Raw genomic sequence first — 23466 nt, forward strand, 5'->3', positions numbered from 1 at the left:
CTGGGAAATTAGACAGTGATTTAAACAAATGGAGGGGCTTTTACAGCAGAAAAAGACCAGTAAAGATCTACCAATGATATGGACAAGGACCTACGTGATTGACGTCCTCATTCAGCACACACATTTCGGCTCCACCATCGGGACATCGTGTTTTCACAGACAAGGTCAGGTAGAATTCCCCAGCGTTCCTGTGACTCACCCGTCGGAAAGGGGAACGCGTGTTCTAGGTGGTACAGTGGTCTCTCCCCGTGTGTAAATCTGTGCAGTGGGAAGGCTGCCAGGGTGAGCCAGCGCTCACTGACTCATCTAATCACAGTAATTTCAAAGACTGACAGTGTTACTCAATCTACCTTTGTCCAGAAGCACTGAACATCTCTGTCTCAGCCAGAACCGCAGGCTGATTCCCTAAACTGCAATTATACCTTCAAACAAAAGTACGATTCATCTCTATAACTGAAAGAAGCATCTAATTTACGGGCCTGCTGATTTATATCAACGCAATCATTTCGTTCTGTAGACACAGATATAAAATTGCCTGAACTGAGAAAACTAGCAATAAGCAGATAAATTGGATTATGGGGAGGTGTGGCACTCCTTGTTTTAATAGGCCACAGTTAATGAAGCACACAGAACTAGATTAATTAAAAAAAGATATATATCCTTTGACATGCCCTGATTCATTCAGCGCATGCTTTGTCTGGCGGTCACAGGTTCTCTCCCTGTCATGCACGTTAGGGTTTCCCAGCCTTTGGATGTCCGTGAATTACTTTACGATGTACACAAATTCAGGGGGGAAGGAGTTCCTTACATTAGAAATTAGTTAAAAATTATGGGACAAACCGAGCATTTTTCTGGACCACAGCACTTAATTTTTAAAAACAGTACGATCTATGATGTAGATTTACTTCTGCAACCCTAAGGCATACAGTTGAGTGCATTGGCGTCTCTATAATGTGTGGTTGTATGCATGTGTGCCCTGCGATGCAGTGACATCTCATGCAGAGCATTCCCTTCGCTTGTGTCCTGTGCTCGTATCACCCTATCCCGAAGAGTGATTAGAAGGTGATGGATGGATGGATGGATGGATGAATGTTTTGTAAACAGGTCGTCACGTTATCCTTTCTGTAAAATGAACATACTCTCCATCTTCCATAACTGGTCATTCATTACAGGGCTGCAGTGGGCTGGGGGCCTGTTCCAGGAAACAGAGCAAACAAGGCAGGGGACGAGATGCCCACTGGTGACCACCGGCGTGACTGTAAAAAGGGAGACACCTGTGTCCAAAGAGGAGGACTAAGGCTCAAAAAGGAGGAGGCCCATGAAAAGTGTGGGGGGGCGGGGGGGGCGGTTATTTTACACTACACCACACTACACTAAACCAAGAACGGAAATTATTTTGTTACCTTGACAGAAAGACATACACTCACAAGCACAGCCATTCTCGGCTTCTGTGGTATATATGTGTGTGAGTCTTACATTTTTTGTGTGACTGGGGGTGGGAGAGAGTCGCACTTGTTGTTGAGAGGGAGGCAGATGGGGGGAGGGAAAAAGGAGACCAAGGGGGCTAAAATCAGGACATCCAGACTGCATCCAGACAAGTGCTCACCCTTGATGCCAGTCAGGCACAGGGCACATGTGCCATGGGCTGTTTTCTAAATGCCAAATTAACCATACAGCATGTTTTTTGACTGTGGGAGAAAACCCACGCAAACACAGGGAAAACCTGCCACCCCCCCCCCCCCCCCCCACACACACACACACACACACAGTCAACCCCCCCAAACCCCCATGGAGGTTAGAGTGCTACCCACTGGGCCTCTGTACCACAATGGTATATACCAGCAAAACAAATAGGGAGAACACCAGTACAGGGCTGGTACTGGGAAAAAGGTTAGTGTTCACCTGCACGCCAGACATGCACCAGAGAAGCTTTCTGGGCTCCGCTGGGCTTGGGAACAGGCACTGCGCAGCAATGTGTGGCTTGCTGCAGAGTGCAGTAAGTTTCAGGAAAAGCAGCCCAGCGTCCCAGCATCTGCTGCTTGCGTTAGGTAAGAGAGGCCCAGCCGAGGGGGGCGTGAGGGGGGCACCGTGGCAGCCTGCTCCGGCAGATGCGGGGCTGCCAGGCTGATAGAACGTCAAAAGCATCTGAAGAATGGTGCGCGGAGCTGAATCAACAGCCCTGGGCGAGCTGAGGGAACCGCCTGCGACTCATCGCAAACAAAAGCTCCAAGGAGGAACCGGAGATAACACAAGCAAAACAATTCGCTTTCTCTTGGGCTGCTTGAGATGGGGGATACACCATACAGATACTGTATGTAGGAGTGTATCAAAGCGTGTGGAAGGGTGAGCACTCCTAGGGGACACTAACTGAGGAGTGGCCAGCATCTCATTGCCTCACTCCCTATGTGGCAATGTGAGAGGTACATTGCTTTTGCCACCCAGAGGACCTGTTGCTAAATTGTTGCTAATACACTTCATGTCACTTCAATTAGGTTCAACTATGATACAAAGTGCCTCATGTAGCCAGGTTGGTTGAACGCCAGATTCTTGATACAAATTTGGTACCTGTGGTTTCATTTTGAAAAGAAAGAGGAGAGGAATGTATTTCTTTCCTCTCATTAAATGACCCAGCTTCACACACACCCGGTGCTTAGTTTATTAAAAAAAAAAAAAAAAAAAAAAAACGAAAGGCAATTAGACCTTAGTGATTTTGAAAAACTGCATTTCATCTTTTGTTTGATTTTTCTGCTCTGTACTTTCCATCTTGGAACAAACAGTCCCAGTACAACGCACTAAATCAATTGAGTGACAGACCAAGAAACCGTGAAAAAAATATATTGATGGCGCCACCTGCTGGTAGAAAGGCAAACTTTCCCTTGTCTCTCGGATGCTGTTAGTTTCCAAAAGGCATTTGATCTGTATTCCAGGATTTCAGCTTTGAAGGAGTTTACCAATTGCAATTCTTGTGATTTTGTTACCCATATGAAGCATTTAGATAATGACACATTTGGAACAATATAAATTTTGTTTACATATAGTCTATGCATATATTTGGTCCCCACAAAATAATTTATACACCAACACCCCCCAATAATGCGTCCTGCCACAATGGAAAAATTGTTCAAGACTGGTTTGAGGAACATGAAAAAGAGTTCAAGGTGTTGATTTGGCCCGCAAATTCCCCTGATCTCAATCCAATTCAGCATCTGTGGGATGTGCTGGACAAACAAGTCAGATCCAAGGAGGCTCCAACTTACAACTCAAAGGACTTAAAGCATCTGCTGCTAATGTCTTGGAGCCAGTTACCATAGGACACCTTCAGAGGTCTTGTGGAGTCCCTGCCTTGATGGGTCAGGGCTGTTTTGGTGGCACGAGGGGCACCGACACAATATTAGGCATGTGGTTTCAATGTTATGGCTGATCAATGTATGTCATACAGTTTTACTTATATTTTAAATGTAATTTTTAAAATCTCACTGTAAACTATATCATTCCATTACACTGGTATACAGCGATTTTGGTGCCAATGATGTCTGAACGGTTTTATATTAAGTTTATGGTGCTGATTAAGAATATGACTTCGCTTTTGCCAGATTGGCTCTAGTTTCTGAGATATTTAATAGTTAACGCAACACGTTTGAAAAGCATTCATAACTGCAAGAATATATTTATTTTAGTTACAACTAGTAAGTAAACAGTCTAACATCATACAAAAAAGAAATTTTGCACAGTGACAGGAAAAGTTTAAAAAGTTAATTAGTTATTAATTGTTATTAATGTCAATGCTTCAAAAAAACACTGTTTATGCGATTTCCTTTTATGTGTGTCATCAGGACAATCACGTTGTAGACTACAACAGTAGTCTGCCATCATGTGTATGTCTGCCTTCATATCTCTCCTCCATCACCTTCATATCCTGGTGGAACCTCTCACCTTGTTCCTCGCTGAAGTCTCCAAGGTTATCTGGAAATCTGTTTAAATGGCTATGGAGATATGCATCTTTATGCTCATATTAACTCCCAAATTTATGACGTTAGCAAGCATATCTTGCACCAATTCTTCATAATCGTCTGCTCTGTGATTACCCAAGTAGTTCTTCACAACAGAGACAAAACTCTTCCCGGCCGAAGCCTCAGTGTCATTCATGCATTTGGTAAATGCAGGCTCTGCTTGAAGAAGTCATAATTTTTACATGTATTTATATACTTATTAAGACAGAACTTTTTGGGTATAAACCAATACTGGGTTGACAAACATATACTATAGCCGACTTATTTCCTCTGCAAATTCACAGTTGAATTCTGGCTTCAAAAAGTCGCTTTTATAGCATTGTAGGCCTACAAATTGAAATGCGAAATAATTATATGGGCTATTTCTTTACCTAAGACACAGTTAAAGAGTCAAAAGACAGACCAAAAGCTGTTGCATTTATCATCACACACAAGTCGCATTAGGGGAATGCATTATTTTCATGGATGTCCATTATCTCAAAAACTAGAACCAATTCAGCAAAAGTAATGGGATTTTTGAATTCAGCACCCTCAAAATACCCTAAATCCATTCAAAAAACCTTGGCATCTGAAAAGAAAATGTAGACCTGTGTTATCTGTTCAATTGTATTAAAACCATTATATTACATCTGGCTCCAATTCCTTAAGCCCAAGATACTGGTGCAAAGATTTAGCCAGATCCTCATAAACTGACATCACAGTTAATATTATTCATAAAATTTAAAAGCTAAGTATTTTCAGCAAATCTAAAAGCTGTGTCTTTCTTTAGCAATATTTTTGAAACAATTCATGTCAGCCTGTGTTTTCAATGTCAGTTATTGACTGGGTGTCACCTGCTGCCACTTAATCACCAGATAGTCAGATGTTGTTAGTCAACATTCAAGACTCCTCTGCTGAGGTGGGGCAAGACCTCATCTTCTCTGACCTGTAAGCTTGAGTCATGTGATGGGGAAGGTCATGTGACAAGAAGGCCCCACAGCATCTCTTACAGAGTTGCCACACCCACCACATGACAAACCACCTCAGAGATGAGAACCTGAGTGCAGCCATGTGGCAGGTGATACCTCAGCACCACACTAGACCAATGGGAACAGTGAGAGTTTTTTTTCCCAGCAACTAGAGTGCCAATCTTGCCACCAACCCCCAAATCATCCTTGTAGGTTGAAGGACCTCCTTGGAAGGTTCAAGGAAGAGTAACATCATACCCAGGATGAAGCAACTGCAGGATAAGTGCCTTGCTCAAGGGCCCAAGGCAGTAGGATCATTCCTGGCATTTACAGGATTCAAACCAGCAACCTTCCGACGGTTGGCACAGATCCCTAGCCTCAAAGGCAAGTCTACAAGTAAACGTGGATATAACTGAGGTAAACTGTATTGCTATTAAAATATAAAATTAAGTGGGCTATATTAAAGAATGTTAAATAATTTTATATACACATTTAATAAAGTACATTTATGTACAAGTAATGCATTAAACAGTAGTTACATATTTAATATTTAAACCAGGTGCTTCGTATTATTCGATTTTATTTTTCTTTCCCCCAAAGAAGCAAGGAGGACCTGAAGCGGATTAACCTGGAGCAGCAGCAGTCCAGGGACATGGCCGAGGATGCCGTTACTGCCCTGTGCCGAGAACCCGGGTCCCTGAGGGGTGAAGTCAGGAGGCGGGGCTTGTCCCCAGCACACACTGTTCAGGAAGGAGCCAGGGGTTGGACCTGCTGCTTTGTAACATCTCGATCATATAGGCCTTTGAGGGATGCCGTCTGGAGCAGTGCTAACATTTATTTGCTTTGCTTAAACCAGTTGATTCCTATGATTATATTTTGTTTTTCATTTTCCCAAAGTGGGATGGAGAAGGACAGCGCGACTGCGGATCTAAAAATGATAAACGCAGAGCTGCAGAAGTATGTGCAGGTGGCTGCGGACGCCATTATAGCCGTGTGCTCAGAAATCAGGTCCCTGAGGAGCCAGATGAGGGGGGGGGCTTATCCCTGGCTCACAGGTGCCCCCCAAGCCTTTTCCTGTTTTGTTTTTGATGAATGACCAGCTGCTCTGTATCCATGGGCAGCACACTCAGAGTAAAATTTTCATTGCATAGAGGAACTGACTTTTTACCCTGCAGATGTGGCACAAATGGAAGATAATTTTAATGACAGTCACGGGCGTAATGTGTCTTGACATGCAATGCATGGAGCCCTTCTGTGTGGGGGTGCCCCTGCTGCCCCCAGCCCACCATCAAAAGTGCCTATGATGGACGCTAAAGCATCAGAATTGGACCTTGCAGCAATGGAATAAGATTTCTTGACCTAATGAATCCCATTTTCAGTTGCATCATGGTGTCAAGCACTCTTGGGAAGCATTGGACTGACAAGTGTAATCCAAGCCTACGTAGCTTGATATGCAGCAGGACTATATAGATATATATATAGACACACACACACGTTAAGGGTGTTAGATAAAGATAAATAGCTCGGATAACACACTACCTTTAAAAATACAATAAAACAAAACGTAATGTACTTAAGTTACTGTACATCGGTAAAAATATAAAATCGAAAATGTTTAATATTGTTTTTGTGGCTGTCATTAAAGCAGGACGTAATGTTCGTCCTTAAAAAATTTTTGCGCAGTCTCTTATTTACAGTTAAAGGTGTCATTGATAGTGGCCGCCGCATGGTGTCGCTGTGACATACGCAGGAAGCTTAGCGCCGGAAGACACCGGGGCGCCATCGTGTAAGTCGGCCAGTAAGCACGGTGAATATGCTTTAGAAAATAGCCCAGTTTTACTGATAATAGTCAATGCAGCAAGATCCGTGGATACCATACGCAGCTGCATCAATAGAAATAATATAGTGCGGCGTAATGATAATGTCTGGATACTTCAAAATACAATACGTTTGGCGTAGATTGCCTGGCCGATACACTAATGTAATGCGAAATGAGGCATATTTACAGAAAAGTTTATGGAAGAGACCTTTTCATACAAAAGTAAGTTTTAAGATAAAACATAATAGCAAAAATGCTCGAAACATGCAAGCGCAAGTTTAGCGCAAGAAATTCAATTTACATTAAATCGTACAATTATCCTGCTACCGTAAATACATGTACTTATGTTGGTTTGAATTCTGTCGAATGTTTGGCTTCTGCGCAGGTAACTAAGGACTCCAGTGGTCTTCCCGTGGTTCATCACAGTAAATATGTGTGCGACATCCCAGCAAACCACAGATTTCCCATGGGAAAGTTCCCGAAGATACTACTCTTTCTATTAAGGGATCAAATAATAACTGATAAACAGGTGAGAGAGTAGATGATTATGTCTGTAGAACAACTGAATGTCTGAATTAATAGTAAGGCACTCATCCGTATATATTTCTTAAGGTATGGACTCCTGATCTAGTTTCAGAAGAGCTACTTGCCCTTGTGCACACAGAGGAATACGTGGATAAGTTCATACATGGAAAGACTAGCCCAGAAGAGCAGAAGAGGACGGGCTTTTCCTGGAGTGACGGTCTTGCCACACGGTGCCGATATGAAACAGGTGGGGTATCCAGACAAAGGGCCTGACCTACCTTTCAGGTAAATATCCATTCATGTGTGGTTACGTGTCTTGGCCCAGGTGGTACGGTTCTGGCAGCAGGGATTGCTCTGCAAAGAGGACTTGCTTGCAGTACGGCAGGGGGAACGCATCATGCCTTCCCCAGCTATGGGGCAGGATTCTGTCTTATCAATGACCTGGCTGTGGCTGCCAAATACTGGATGGAGGAATCCTCACAGAAGAGGAAGGTCCTCATCGTGGATTTGGACGTGCATCAGGTTTAGCCCATAGATGCCGCAGAGGCCAGCTGTCTCCTTACCTTACGGGGCTCTTTAGGGCGAGGGCAGGTTCCTCACCAGACTCCTGCTGTTGTCCTTCCTAAAGGGGGATGGCACGGCCTACATCTTCAGGGAGGAACCTGATGTATTTACTTTCTCCATGCATTGTGGGAGCAACTTCCCCGTAAGGAAGCAGCAGAGCGACCTGGATGTCTCCCTGAAGGATGGGTTAGAGGATAAAATGTACCTCGCAACTGGTAAGTTATAACTGTGACTGGGGGTAGAAGCAATGTAGGGAGAATTTCCCAAAGGGTATTAAAAGCACAGTCAGTTACATAATAAACGTAGTCTAATATACATTATTTGTAGAGAAAGGTAGTACAAGAGTATATATGCTGTACTTAACTATTTAAAATTGTGCATGAGTTTCTAAACATTTCTCTCACAGACCAAAGACATGGGAGGACAAGGTCACTTAGTATGGGAATTTGAGTAAATACATGTAATTATTGAAAATATGCATGGCTAAATTGTCCTTCTAAATACAACAAAATTGATGTGTGAGCATCTCTGACTGATTCCAGAAACACCACGTAACACACCTTTCCAGTAAACACGCCCCGCAATACTAAGACCATTATTTGCTGGTTTTGGAGGCAGTCCAAGCTTACCTGCCCAGTATACTGGACAGCTTCCGGCCCGACCTGGTCCTGTATGATGCTGGAGTGGACCCTCACTGGGACGACGAGCTTGGGAAACTTCGCCTGACAGACCAAGGTGAGGAACACTTGCACAAGAATCAGTGCATCAGTTTCAGAACTCATGATGAGCTGCGGAGCTAAACCAGGCACTCGGATGGATCTCCTGTTTACTTTCTACCTGCATCTCTAGGTCTGTATCAGAGAGACCTGTTTGTGATTGACACAACGGTGTCCAGAGGCATTCCAGTGGCTGCTGTCATTGGAGGGGGATACTGCAATGACACTGATCGCCTGGCACTCAGACACTCAATCCTCCACAGAGTCGCAGCACAGGTGCATCCCGTCGTGTGCTACTGCTGATTAGCATGTCAGTAATGCACATTTTTAGCACTGTCATAATTTGGTTAATGTATAATGAGACGCATCAGTTTAATGGTGCAATGTCAACCTGTGTTTTTCCTATATTTTAGGTGTGGAAAAAGCGGAGCTTATAATGACCTCAATCACACCAATGAAAGCAAAGAGCAGCAAAACTACATGAACTTTCTCATGTGTGCTACCTTTATGCAGTAAGCCATTACATCACCAAACCTGCTACAGGACTGATTGCTGGAAAATAGTTTTTGTCAGTTTAGGTAGTTACTGTACATTGTGTAAATCTGTCAGAAACAGCCCAAAATATAAATGAAGTCCAATACATAATACTTATATAGATGCGTACATACGTTCAAAGCCTTTATCGGCTGTTAACATTTTGTGGTTGAATCCATGTATAAGCCTCACAGGTTTGTTTTAAACATCAAAATTCATTTATTTGGCAATAAATACACATATTAAAATAAATGTTGAACAAGGGAAACCTGTCAGACCTTTTAAAATTGTCTGGCAAAAAGGAGGAGACATTCATTGGTCACATCACAGCACGACTGCAAAAACAAACAGATGATTCAAGTGTTTGGACCCAACATGCAAGCGAATGTAGCAGCGACACCTACGACAACACAGCTTGGCAGCGGAGAAGTGCTTTGTGGCAAATATTTTCTAGCAACTCTACCAGCAGTACAGACTCGCCAGCTGTTCAGTTTAACACTAAGACAAAGGTCACAAAATGATAAATGACTTTTAAAAACAGTTACTTAGTATTCAGATTGCTAAGGTTTTGCTCACATGGTCCAGTACTGAGCATATGTGCAACACAACGCAGGTTCTGGGAAACTGCACAAGGTTAGGGGCTGTTCTACTCAACAAATGCCTGCAGATCTATAGCAAACGTTCCAGTCAGTCTCTTTGGCTAAACCTAAAACCAGGCTAAAACTACACATTTCTCAAATACACAAATCTACAACTACAAAGTGCACTGTATAAGTATTTGTTCTTTTGATAGCAGCCTATTTTGGATCCTTGGCAAAAACATCTAACAGTATATTATTATTATTTATATTACTGTTGATGACAAACCATAATGCACACTTTGAATGAGGTTCCCCCTTACCTCAGTGAGGCAGGCTGCCTATATTGCAGAAGAAAAAAAAAATCACTACAGTGGATGGTATCAGTTAATCTAATAAATAGGCAACAAACTTCTGTAATAAATCCACAGCTTGGTAGACTCTCAGAAATAATCGTGTCCCAGGTTTATAGCTGTGCAAGGAATAACTTTATCACAATGTCTTCATCACACTGCACTTCATCACTCAGAACATTTCAAGGCAATCATAAGATTTTGTCACATAAATAACTTTAAAAAACGACACAAACACACACCCGCACAGGATTCTAAATTACTAAAACTTATTCTGCATTTTTGGTAAATGCTCAGTGACTTACAAGTGAGTTTCCATACGAAAACGAAATTTAAAGGAGAGCTTATTGTTACTCAGTGTTTAAAATGTTGATTCCAGGTAGCAATTCCCAAAACACAACATAGTCTGAAAACAGGTGTATTCGCACATGTTCTTAGAGTGAAATTTAAAAACATTTAAAATGTAATACTGGCTTGGAAAATAAATTTTTAAAATACATAGATACTGCAGCCTAGTGTTAGACCTTCCAGACCTCAACCTTCTCGGCCACCACACACCAGTTGGCATGGTCAAAATAGCTCTGAAGGACGTGGAGCTCCTCGACATGCTTCTCGATGAGCTCGAGAAGCTCCCCTTCTCTGAATACGTGGTAGTAGCGCAGGCAGGAGCCCAGAGCCTCAGTGTTGCTCCATTCATTCATCTCCTCTCCAAGGCGCTCTGTGCTGCCTGACCACTGTGAGGAGCTCTCCTCTGGGCCTACAGGCTGCTCAGTCCTGGTGGCCCCTGTGGAGCTCTCCTTCTGATGCGTGATCAGGTCCGGTAGGGGCACGGACCCACAGCCATGCATGATGGTGCCAGAAGAAACGTGCTTCTCTGGGCCGACGCCAGCGTTGGTGCCGTCGCCGATCCTCTCTGGTTGGTTCCCGAGGTCTGTCGTTGAGCCGAAGACATCATCCTCGGAGCTGTACCGCGATGAGGAGGAGAAGAGGCTGGAGACCTGCCTGATGAGACCCATCCCGCGGCCACGCCGGCTGGTTCTCGACGTATCCAGCACAGCAACCTCAGCGCAGGATTTGTTGAACTCCCTGCTGCAGGTCCTGGACACGGCCAGACCCCCAAAGTCCAGCACTGAGTCCAGCGACCTGGAGAAGGACCATCGTCTCCTGGAGCTCTGGTGGGCCCCCGCGGCAGTGTCCTCGTCATCCACCACGGAGGATGTGCTTTTCACCTTCCTGTGCTTGTCGCTATCGCTGCCATCCTGGCGGTGTGCTTCGGAACCCATCCCGCCAGCAGAGGTAGGGCCGGGGGGGTTTGGGTTCCACGGGATGAAAACATCCTGCTTCTGGAACCTGCGCCGCTTCTGCTCCATGGCCCAGACGTAGATCATGAGGCGCCCGCCCACGCGCAGCGTGCGTGCCATCTCCTTTACTGCCCTGATGCGCCGCTCTTTGGTAGATAAGTGGTGGATGACTGAGAAAAACCAAAGTCACTTTTCATAAAAGCCTGCAATTATCAATCTGTAATGACCTACTGGCCCAAAAACGGGGGCCGGACATCTGAGCTCCATAGAAATCAATGAACAAAAATATTCTGCAATCTGATCTCAATGCAGCGAACATTTGCAATAATGTTTATTACAAACATTTTATGCTAAGTCATTTAAAATGCAATCTGATATCCATGCAGCTGGGCCAGGACTGAAGTATGTCATGTGAAGCATCCAAGTACCTGAATGTGTAAGAGGAATTATAGGGACATTGGCAAAAGCTGATTTACTTAACCACAACACCACCTGTAGGCTAAAACTAGAATGGTTTACGTTACACACAAATAAATATGTTATGTCCCATTTCAGACAATGAAATGAGGAAAAAGCACACAAGGTGCAGATTTCTTCTGCCGTACCATGAATCAGATCAGTGCAATAGTCCTCAAACAGAAACATGGCTGTTCTGGGAATTAGCTATTGTTGCCAGGTGACTGTGCCATCTAGGAAACTGTTGCCCTCTGTATTACTGCCTGTGAGCTGGTAAGTTGCCCTGTTCTGTCACTCCAGGCATATGAGACTGTTTAAACAGAACAATGATGAGCCAGGATAAGCTCCGCCTCCTGATAGCCACACAGTGTCTAAATAAAGGGTGCTAACATTAGACTGAGTCTGCATTATGAATAATCCTTGCAGCTAAAATGCCCAACAATGCAGCCTTGGATAATCTCACCCCGTAAATCTGTATCTATCCTATTACATCATGTTTAAGCAACATCACTATGTATGGCTGATACATTGCCTTCTGAGTAAACCTTTGTACAAACCATAATAACCACAACTTCTCCTCAAGCAGACCAGAAAAAAAAAAATCAATCCTCTTGCTCATTACTTGTGTACAAATAAGTTAGTGGTGGTTTTGAGGATCAGGAGTCAATTTGTACTGTGTGTTAATTACCACAGATCACATGTGTTTTCTGAATTATTGTATGCTAATCCTGGAGACTAAGGAAGGCTCATCAGGTGGTGAATACAGTAATCACCCCTTTATCTGCCACCGCGGTTAGCTGACACCACTAGTAATAGCAAACCATCTGCTGGCCCCATATATAATGTATAGTGTATTTACATGTGGTAAATGATACATTACACACATTAAGACATAACCAACATTAAATACAGTAATAAGTAGAAAAGTACATTATACATTATTATACAGTACTGTAAATACTGTTACACATCTTACAATTCTTCTTTTCAGACGCTGATAAACTGCAGATATGGCGGGACTAATGAACAAAGCATATGTGACCTTTAACAGAAGCTGGTTAGTAGAATGACTAGGCATGTAACTCAACTCACGATTCGATACGATTCACAATTCTGAGTTCACAATACGATTTTCTCACAATTTTTTTTAACAGAATGAGCTGCAAATTTATTCAAAAATATTCCTTTATCTTTCTAAACTGTGCAAAATGTGTCCTCTTAACAGTGCAACTGAAATTGAATAAAATACTGTTTAAAGACAATCTTCAAATACTGTAAACGGTAACGCTTTACATTAACTGCACCTTCATAATGCCTTTATATTGCATTCATAAAACGTTCAGTACACATTCATAATGTATTCATTAAGTATTCAAAAATCATTCATAAACATCAGGCATGTATACCTTTACATCCTAACATCCCTTAACAGCTGTAATATACATTAATAACAAACATTATATAACAATAAACATTATAATTGTATAATCATGTAATGTTTGTTATTATTGTATATTAAAGCTGTTAAGGGATGTTAGGATGTTAAAGAGTACTTGCATGCTGCTTATGAATGTTCTATGATGCATTATGAAGGTGCACTGAATGTAAAGTGTTACCAAATAAACTAAGGCTTGCATGTGCAGCTTTTTAGCGTGGTTTGACTCCTGCCCTCACTGTGGTGCTGGAGGACATGCCGAAGCATGTTCGTTGTGCTATTTGTGTATATTTCAGCCTTTTACAATGTTTGAACGCAGTTTTTGTCTTGTCTGTGCTTTTCTCACCATTTTCGTTTATGATTACCGGAAAGCTAAAATGCTGCCACACCGCCGATTTAAGATGGGGGGGGTGTCTCCTCAATTTCAAACTCTTGCGCCATCTCGTGTTCGGTCAAAACCGAAAACTAATGTACGACGTCGATATGAATACGCGGTGACATCTGACGTCAAATTGATATTATGAAATCAAATGTAATACTAACTTTCCGTTAAAGTACTGTGATGAACTCCAAAAGTAGCGATTCATTTTCCACATCAGCCAGTTTAAATAGTCACACATTTACATAGATTAACAGATTTGCGATTCATTGTTACATGCCTAAGAATGACTGAAGAATCTGTGTCGCTAGTACTTTTTGTTGCTGTTCCTTACCATAGATAGTTACTATAGTGATACTTTACTAATCCCCGGAGGAAATTCTCTTTTTGCTTTGCCCCATTCTTCTCTCCATACTGCTGAGAACAGGCTTGGGGGTCACAGCAAGACCCAGGAAGCTAGGGGTTAAAGATCTTGCTCAAGGGCCCAAAGACATGTGAATATTTTGTGGAGGCTGAACTGAAAGCGGCGATCTTCTTATCACAGGCACTGAGCCTTTGCCCGCTGAGCCACACACGGCCCCCATGAGCCCCCCCAGAGTGACGAATGGCAGAGAGGATGGTACCTGAGATGGAGAGAATGGCATCGAAGCAACCCTCTCTGAACGGCAGCCGCAAGCCATCGCACACCTGGACCTCGTGGCCCTTGCAGCGTGCCGCTTCCACCAGGGGGCGACACACATCACAGCCAAGCTTGAATATGTCCTCATTGATGTGCAGGTATCTTCCATTGCCGCAACCTGAAATAGTGAAATCAACAATGTCATTCTTTAAACAGATGTTGCATTGATACATTGCAGAGTTTAAGTCAAACTAGGAAAGCAAGGTAGCATATTGGGGATGGAAGAAATACCATTGCAGGGTTGATTATCTGTACACTCATTCATTGCCTTATACAGCCCAATGGGAACTAAGCAACTATTGCTGAGTTAAACTGATCAATTACAGATTATATACAATAATTCCTCCCACCAAGGATTTCTACAATTACTAATGAGAGCATAGGAAATTCAAGCCAGAGTTTCCTTCCAGGATACAGAAGTGATGAATATTCTAATGCATTTGAAGGGGCAGTTCACCCCAAAACTGAGCTTTAGCGCTCTATCCATCTAGGTCATTCCGCTGGGAGCCGCTTAGTTTACAAGATATCAGCCATAGAAATGTCAGGCTTCACTCGAATACGGGACATTTGAAAAACTGCAATATTTCTGCCAGAAATCAAGATAATCCCCAGATTTTGTCGTGAGCAGTTTAATGTTGGAACTATTTTATTTATTGAACTCCACACACCATTTTTATAATAGGGCAGAAGATACGAGCACGAACACCTCGGCGATATTGTCTGCGCAGTGATACGCCTGCTGTGTAGAGTTTGGTAGGGGAAAAAAAAAAAACAGTTTATACATTAAACTGCTCACTACAAAATCTGTGGATTTTCTTCAATAACTGGGTCATGATTTCTGGTAAGAGACGTCGTTGCTGTGCTGGATGTTTCAAATGTATTTTTCTGGTGCTTTAATCATCACAGAATGAATTCCATTCACTCCCATTACATTTGAGTGGTCTGACATTTCTATGGTAGTTATCTCCAAAACTAGGCAACTCCCAGCAGAACCAAGATGAACAGATGGCATAAAAAAGCCCATCTAGAACAAAGTTCTCAGCTTTGGGGTGAACTGCCCTTTTAACACGTTGTGTAAGATTCCCAGAAGAAAATTTTGTTTTTTTGGCTAATGAATAAAATGGTGTCAATGAATTAGTGGTTAAGAGACTAAAGAACTCTGTGTTAGCTGCCATGGTTTGAACATGGAGAGGCAGGGAATCAAGACAGCGAACACGTCACAACTTATACAAATGGACTAACAGGGTTACCTGATGTTCTTTCACTGTAAAAGCAAATTTGTTATTCAAATGAGTATAACTGAACATGTTCGACTGGCAGTCTAGCGCACTGCTTAAGGTGAGAACAATCTGTTTCCTTAACCAGTGGTGGAAAAGAACAGGGCACAGAGCAGGAGACACCCCCATACTGTTAGGGTGGGTTACGGTGCTATGCAAATATTTATCTTTCAGCTCTCTTCAAGTAAAACGACAAATGTTCGGGGGGGGAGGGGGGGGGGTCACACACCCACGTCTGCTATAATGCTTCCAGGTTCCTGTTCCAGGAGGAACTGTCGGACCTTGGGCCAGGCTTTGTAACGGCTGTCGTTGAAGTAGGGCGCAACCTTTTCGTAGACGCTGTGGACGTGGTCCCTCTCCAGCTGGCTGGCGGCCTCCTCCATGGCTGCAACCCGCTGAGCCGCCGTCACAAACACGTCTTTCGGCGTCTCAGTGCTGTGACACATCACACACGTTGTTTTAATTTCATCAGATCGCCCCATGGACACTTTCATTCAAAGTCCTCATGTGCTACCTGTGGACATTCAGACATCCATATGAATGAATCACCACTGTCCACTGCAGTCATGTCAATGTGATTAAAGCCAAGATGTGTTCAATGGTGTGCCAAGTGACATCCTTTGAGTTCTTGTCTCAAACCACTTGGGTTCATGGACCAAAGGGGGACTCTTGCCTTCAGTGCTCCTCTTTAGCAGCTTTTGGAAGCAAAACAAAACATAATTCACAGCAATACACCTACCTCTACGCTAGGTGAGTGGGCTTCTGGGTGTCTATAGGAATCAGATACAAGACGACCTAGGTTTGGACATTGGATAGTCGTCAACTGACTACCCCTCAGGGACTCCTTGACAAATAATCAGAACGTAAACAAAACCCTATGAAGGGAAGCAATCTAACACTCACCTGGGGCCTGCACTACGAAGCAGGGTTACTGGCTTATCGGGGTAACTTGTCGGATTGAAGGTAGTCTGGGCAAAATGTAAGTGAATGAATATGGAGTCCATTTAAACTGTGGTACCTTAAATCCGACAAGTTACCCCGATAAGCCAGTAATCCTGCTTCGTAGTACAGGCCACCGGTCACACTTATTACCATGGCATCTCTGAAAATGTCTAATGGCTGTTTCCAGATCATTTGCTAAACTTAAATGCGCTGGTCTTGCAGACCAGGCATCACTGGCGGGAAAGACATCCCTTTCAACCTGGGTGTAGTTTTGCTTTCCTGCCTGCTAGGCTGTGATTAACGATCCAGGTCTGAGGGTGTGGCTGTCTGGAATCCCCCGACTTCTCTCAAGGCTGCATGCTGTTTGTTTGCCAAACGCAAAGTCCTTCCGGCCTGACACTACAATGGAGTGCATTTGGCTGCACCACCACCCCATCTGTTGTTCTGAAAAGCACATTGATCTGAGATAATAACCAATGTCAGCTGACAAACAATACAGTCTAGTGAGGGCATTCAGTTTGGTTTCATATTAACAACTTACATGGCAGAGAAAAGAGCACACCAACATTAATTTTTATACTAATTAAATTTGTGGGAATAGCGAGTCATGTAAAAACATGGGTATCTAAGTAAAAAGACTATAGATGTGCAAGTTTCTTTCAATTAAAAGTAGGCATTAATCCCAGGCAACTGATGCTACAGGTGCAATATCAGTATTGACAAGTCAAATTAATCAACAAAATCCATAAAAAAGCTTGAGACTCTATATTTGTGTTCTCTCTATTATACAATTTTTAGAACTTGTGATTACATAATGATTGTGCCTGTTAGATTTAAGTTGTGCTTGTTTTTGTGAAACAAAGACACTTCCACACTCACCAAACAGCCTGACCATATTATCAATGTGGCTCCTCCATTAGAGGGAACCAGATTCTAACATATGGCTTTTGTTGTACAGTAATATACATTGGCTATTACACAAAAAGATGCTACTCACTATGTGAGCTCAAAAGAGGGATAGGCTGACAACACAAAATGGCCACTTTGTCTTCTTAACAGCCACTATAAGCCAAGCAAATGCTTGAAGAGCTAAAACCTTTTTCACCCAGGTGTCGATGCAGGTAGTTTAAATGGATTTACAAAAGGCTTATCTGTCCATTTTCATGAGCTGTTTATACCAGAAAAAGCATGACATTAAATATATACACCCTAAACACACAAATGGCAGTGCAGAAGGCTCCTTAATGAACCAGAGGGGAAGAAACAGTGTTGCAAATGTGGGATCAGGCTGGAGTGTCCTATACTTACATAAGGAAAAATAGCTGAAGACAGACAGGGCTAGTTTCAGACCTACAAGTCTGCCAAAACGGTTGCTATAGGAGATGTTAGCATAAGCTACACATGCTGCCAGACTGAAAGCCAAAGCATTTTTGTTTTTCCTACCCACCAGGCATCTCTTGTCCACCCAAAGCTGGCACAGGCTGTCTGCACATTGGTCTGGGTCATAACAGACACAATGTGCGCAGCCCTCAACCAGCATGCTGCGCGTGGAGGAGGGAGAGCGGCGGCTCTGCACAGCCATCTCCAGGACAAGCAGGACAAGGGGTAGATCTGGATAATCCACCCAGACGCTGGCCTCAGTAGAGCAGAGCCGGGGGCACGAGCCAGCAGGCAGTGGAAACATGACGCGTTAAGCTTCTTTTAGATATTTTGCGATGCGTCCTCCTCAATAAGATTTGGAGCAAAGGCGCAGCACTGTACCCACAGTGTACAAATGGGGCCTCCCTTAAAGGACAGTCTAATTAAATGAATATATGGCATATGCAGACTTCATACTCTCAGGGGCCTTGTGGTTGACACCAAAAACATTCAGGAAGACAATGCAGGTGACAGACCTCATGCAGACATAACAGTCTTCCCAAGAATAAAGTGTTAATTCATGCTGTTTTTATATAGAACTCTTTTTGAAGGAATGCCTAATTGAAAAATTAATCTTCCCAAAACAGACAATGAGCAAGCAAGGTGAATCCTTGATTGGGGATTCAGGTTTGATGAAATACTGAGTTCCTCTGAGCCAGCAGGCTTTAAACAAAAGGAATAGCAGGCTGAAGACTCACAATTCTAAGGTGTGTTTTAGTCTCTAAACATGTTTTTCGCACATCCAGAGAGATCTATGGGGTAGGCTGGGTTTTAGAGTGGATAAAAAAAATGTGCAAAGGAAAAAAAAAAAAATAGTGGTATTTCAGTCAAATGATAAGCCGACCCATCTATGGAACATTACCATACCTTGACCTTTGATTTACAATACATTTCTGTCCATTGTTGGCAGCTGGTTGACCTCTGTCTGTCTCCTGTGTAGACTGCTAACACAGCAGTCCGTCCCAGGCTGAAGCACATACTGTCGGACTTCACTGACACGGGTGTCCATCCTCCAACGGCATATTAACAAGCATCAAAAATCAGCACTGCAAATCTCTGGAGGGTCCAGCCATTCACGAGGAATGCTGTGAATGCAAGAAGCGCTTACCTTATCACACTGGAGACGTCCCCCCCCCCCACCACCAATGTATACAGAGAGACTTGAACAAGCTTGTTCAACCCCGTGCAACTATGTACTGTCAAACGTATGCCTTGACGGATGATGAAGACCCCAGTTTTTCTAATGCAATTACAGATTCAGCTTCAGGCAGTGGTGGCAATGCCACTGTAAAGGCGGGGAGGGGGGAGGTGGGGATTATGCAACGTCCTCCCTGTTGGCTTCTGCTCAGAATCCTGTCTGAGCTGCTCTCTGTTCAACAGAATGCAAAAGCCAACGGTCAAAGGGAATTACATAAGATTGGCGCAGTGATTGCTGCACGACAGGAATGAAACCTGCCCACAGGAGAACGGCCAGTAAAATTATTCAGGAGGCTCACAGACATCTGAAGATGCATCTCAAACAAAGTGGTAGTCTTATTAATCCCTGCAGACTACTTATTTTTAGAAAGAATTCCTATTACCCCTTGATAAAGAATCCCAGCCTACCATTCGGCTGACTAGAACAGTGTTGAGACTGCAAGATTTAATAAGGAGTGTAAGAGCTTGCGTTGGCAGAAATTATGGGTTCTTATTTCTGTAACAGACAGAAAAACACGCACCCTCCCCCGCAAGCAGCAATCCACAATGCAGCATGTCATGACACAAACAATTTAGAGAACAATTATTATTAAAAAAAAGGTCATTTAGAAAACAAATCTTTATATATTGCACATATGCATTTTCATAGAAATGTGGGATTTCATTCTCAGGCTATGGGCTTTACAGATGGGCCTGTCTGCCATGCCTGGACTTCCAGTAAATAAACAGCTTATTTGCTGTTAAAGACAAACGGGTAAATAAAAACAAAAGGGTAAATTGAGCAATTTCCTCCGGGATCAATAAAGTTTTTCTGATTCTGATTTTTCTGAAATTAACATTTGGCTTTGACAATATTGGCATCACACAAACAACATGATCTGAAAAATTGTGTGCCATCCCCTATAGTGAGTTATCATGCATCATATTGGGGTTATAAAGGATTATACTTGACCAATATTGGAAAAAACTGGTAACATTATGGTCTACAAATCTATTAATCCAGATAAAACCAAGCAGCTGCTGTTTAGGACAATTCTGGCAACTGACGGCCTTATATCTACATAGCAACTATCACTGTCCAAACAGCAACTACCAAAAACACATACAGTAAGCAGTAAAACACTAATATGTGAATTCTCATTTACAAGGAGTAGCTTGTTTACTAAATGAATGTCATGTTGTAAAAGCCCTAGCACCACCTGCACATAGAGGTAAAATCATGTGAGCAGGGAAGGTCTACAGGGTGAAGCAGCAGAAAGCACTGCCTTTGGGCCATATACCTTATGTACCTGTGTTTCCCAACCCAGACTTCGGGGGAACCCTGGACAGTCCACGTTTTTGCTCCCTCCCAACTCCCAGCCAATCAGGAACACCGAACACCTGTTACAGATGCACTGGGAGCTGAGAGGAAGCAAAAATGTGGACTGTCCGGGGTTCCCCAAGGACTGGGCTGGGAAACACTACCTTATGCTAACCATAGACTAGAAGACTATGAAAAGACTAAAGTCAGACACCCTCTCACATCTAAAGACAATGTGTCGTTAAGTGTTTTTTTTTCCACTGACTATCATTTTGCAAAGACTGGGGATCTTGCATGGTCACAATTTGAAAGACTGCAACTAGATTCCTTTTGAGATTATTTCCCATCATGCTCCTGGGGGAAATTTACAAGAAAAATGATTGAACAATGGAGCAGAAACACAGATTTTGGTCACAGCTGCTCTTATGTGTGCAACAGTTTGCAATGATAAAATAGCCAAAAACAAAAAAAGACAGCAGAATGTGGACACGACCCCGGTTGAGTGAACAGGGACAGAGAGGTCTGACCGTCCTATAAAAGGAACTGGAGCTCACCACTTCATTGTTGACAATGTCCTTGTTACTACTTGCATGAGCCTGGACTAAAGACCTATGATAACATTAAACTTGGTTGATTTTATCAGGACATGAAAATGAGAAAATGACCGACTTAAGACCAGTATTCTGACCACTTTTCAGTGTTAATTGCGATGCAACTATAGCAAAACTCTTATGATTTATTCTGACATTGGGAATTTGTCTGGAACAGTGAAATTACTTGAAAAATCATTTGGTATAAGGATGTCTTTAAGAGTCTCATGCTAGCATCAGCTCAGATGATTCAGTAGGTATCAATGCCATCTGGGTTGTATACTAGTCACCAATCAACTTGATACTTTCTGCCAAACACCAATGCAAAGCACACTACAGTGGAACCCCAGTTTCAACTACTGGTGATCCTGCAAATACCAAATGCTTGTTTTCCCTTAAGATAAAGATAAACAGTTTATTTCACCCAGTACAGCTTTGTATGGGGTGCTGACATTAAAGGCTGAGGAATGCTTTTTATCCAAGGAGTCAGTTAACAGAGATGGATGTCAGGCCCAGTGTACAGAGGCTGCTCATGTTACAGACCCTCCACGGCTTACAGCAAATGCAAACAACGTTAATGCAAGCAGCTTGAGAAACACAAAAACCCATTTAGGCTGGTTGAATGGCAGTGATCAATGACAGAGAAACAGACAGTGTTGGCTTGGAGTCTGAACCTCTTGTGTATCTGTACAGCACCTGCAAAAAAACAAAACACACAAAGGCTGCCAACCACCTCCACAAGCATCAACCAAACACAGCCAGCTCATCTACTCAAATCTAGAAGCTCAAAATATGTCAATTTCCTCCCCAAATGAGGTAAGGAAACACCAAATGGTTAACTCTGTCTTAGCCCCTTTATTTAAAAAGCCATGCAGGGCACATGGACACATTTCAAGAACAGACACCCAAATCCTCGCTCCTGGTCTAAAGAGATATGACAAGCAACACCCACAGAATCCACGGCTTACTATGAAATCTGAACACTAACTGGGTCAAGAGCGATACCAAGGCACCCACGTAAGAGTCACTGTCAACAGGGACCTTTTTACTCCAGAAGAGATGTGTCAGCTCCGGATCTCCTGACAGCATGACTCACTCATCTCTTCCAAAAGCAAATGAAAGCTTTTTTTTTCCGGTATAATATCTCACACCCCTGTTCAGACCCGCAAGCAAACATAAATCAGTGTGCAACAGAAGAATTCCCCAATGATCGCCATAAGTTTCCAATATGCATCATAAACTTGCAGTCACCTGTCACAGAACAATGTGTGGAGAAGCAAGGCTACAGAGAGCAAAGCTGTACCTGCCTGGAAAATAGAGCATGCATTTAGTTATTTTCCTATTCAGCACAGCTTCGCTTTAGGTTTTTGTATTGATGAAACGGGACAGAATGAGGCGCCCCAGCAGGACAACTAAGTTCCAGTTCTTAGGTTCAAGGTCAAACATCTTTCTTTTTTTTTTTAATGACCACAGTTCTTAAGAATGATGAACATATCATTGAAACTATAAAAACACATAATTTGTTTTAAAAAGCATGAGGGGACGTTGCAGGTCTATATTCATAAATATTTCAACAAATATTTCCAATCTATATTCTCCACAAAACACGCATATTTAGGCAGGGATGAAATTCAGGATTTTTGGCACGTCCACGCTGCATCTGTAATACGGGTTAGGTTAGAAAGCTTCCCAAGCATAATCTTTAACTCTTGTTTTGAACATTTATTTCCTAAACTCCGCACAATAAAGTTAAGCCGTCAGATTCAGCTTTTGTGAAATACTCTTCAAACATTTTTAATATGTATGCGTGAGTATAACCTGCGGAAGGCGTTGCTCAGCGTTTTTATTCATTACAATCACCGGCTGGAAATGCAAAACTAAATGCGACCCCATCAGACTTGTTGTTCACAAACACTAACATTAAGTAACAGCGATGGGAAATGCATTTATTTTCAACAAACTGTATTTGCGTGGAGTACCCACCTTCCATTGTACTGCCACTAGGTCTGATGAATAACAGGTTAATGTTTTGCTGTCGTTTTCCTGATAAGTGGAAGCGCAGAAAATTAACTTTCCTTTACGGAGAAACGAGGGGGTCGCGCGTTCAGTGCACGCCGAAGCAGGACGGGCATCTGTGGCTCGCAGCTTGTCGAGTTACGGTAACCAAGAACACCTACACTGGCCGAGAGCACGACCGCACCTCTTCGGTGCGACTCTCTGAGAGCCCCCTCGTCCCAAGACCGACATTGGCTGTAGTCAAACCCCACTACTATCAGTCAATCAATGAAGAACCGATAAACACCACATCCAGCAGACGCGGCGAGCGAAGAAGTGAGATAAAACGCTCTCTTCGCTATGCGACGCATCGCGTTTCAGAGTCCGACACGGACGGCTGTCATTGGACAGGTTATGGTCACATGACCATCACACGGCGGACGCCAAGGA

General features: G+C 43.0%; 2 protein-coding genes across 6 annotated transcripts; one reads left to right on the top strand and one right to left on the bottom strand.

Annotated features, from left to right (window-relative positions):
* The first annotated feature begins 6697 nt into the window (after positions 1-6697).
* On the top strand, positions 6698-9383 carry hdac12 (histone deacetylase 12). The gene is made up of 8 exons (XM_023826134.2): positions 6698-6998; positions 7162-7305; positions 7389-7548; positions 7627-7823; positions 7930-8080; positions 8484-8600; positions 8715-8857; positions 8995-9383. The coding sequence occupies exons 1-8, from the start codon at positions 6873-6875 to the stop codon at positions 9016-9018; spliced, it is 1062 nt and encodes a 353-aa protein (XP_023681902.2). The 5' UTR covers positions 6698-6872; the 3' UTR covers positions 9019-9383.
* Positions 9311-23453, bottom strand: trmt9b (tRNA methyltransferase 9B). 5 transcript variants are annotated; one of them, XM_023826131.2, is made up of 4 exons: positions 23005-23453; positions 15803-16268; positions 14241-14414; positions 9311-11517 (listed from the first exon to the last, which is right to left on the bottom strand). In XM_023826131.2, exons 2-4 carry the CDS (start codon positions 16065-16067, stop codon positions 10565-10567), a joined length of 1392 nt encoding a protein of 463 aa, XP_023681899.2. In that variant the 5' UTR covers positions 16068-16268; positions 23005-23453; the 3' UTR covers positions 9311-10564. The 5 variants fall into 5 exon arrangements, with proteins under 5 accessions (XP_023681899.2, XP_023681898.2, XP_023681901.2 ...); XM_023826130.2 differs by having other exon boundaries at positions 15803-21717; XM_023826133.2 differs by having other exon boundaries at positions 15803-16008; positions 23005-23452.
* Positions 23454-23466: the final 13 nt, after the last annotated feature.

The sequence above is a fragment of the Paramormyrops kingsleyae genome, chromosome 17, assembly GCF_048594095.1.
Source record: "Paramormyrops kingsleyae isolate MSU_618 chromosome 17, PKINGS_0.4, whole genome shotgun sequence".
Lineage (NCBI taxonomy): Eukaryota > Metazoa > Chordata > Actinopteri > Osteoglossiformes > Mormyridae > Paramormyrops > Paramormyrops kingsleyae.

Excerpts from the sequence above, each read along its gene's own strand:
- hdac12 (XM_023826134.2), top strand. The coding sequence starts at position 6,873 with ATGATAATGTCTGGATACTTCAAAATACAATACGTTTGGCGTAGATTG. Across the intron at positions 7,824-7,929 it reads TGGATTTGGACGTGCATCAG|GGGGATGGCACGGCCTACAT; the intron begins GTTTAGCCCATA and ends TCCTTCCTAAAG. Across the intron at positions 8,081-8,483 it reads TAAAATGTACCTCGCAACTG|TCCAAGCTTACCTGCCCAGT; the intron begins GTAAGTTATAAC and ends TTTTGGAGGCAG.
- trmt9b (XM_023826131.2), bottom strand. The coding sequence starts at position 16,067 with ATGAAAGTGTCCATGGGGCGATCTGATGAAATTAAAACAACGTGTGTG. Across the intron at positions 14,415-15,802 it reads AAGCATTATAGCAGACGTGG|GTTGCGGCAATGGAAGATAC; the intron begins GTGTGTGACCCC and ends TCACTATTTCAG. Across the intron at positions 11,518-14,240 it reads TGCCATTCTCTCCATCTCAG|TCATCCACCACTTATCTACC; the intron begins GTACCATCCTCT and ends GGTTTTTCTCAG.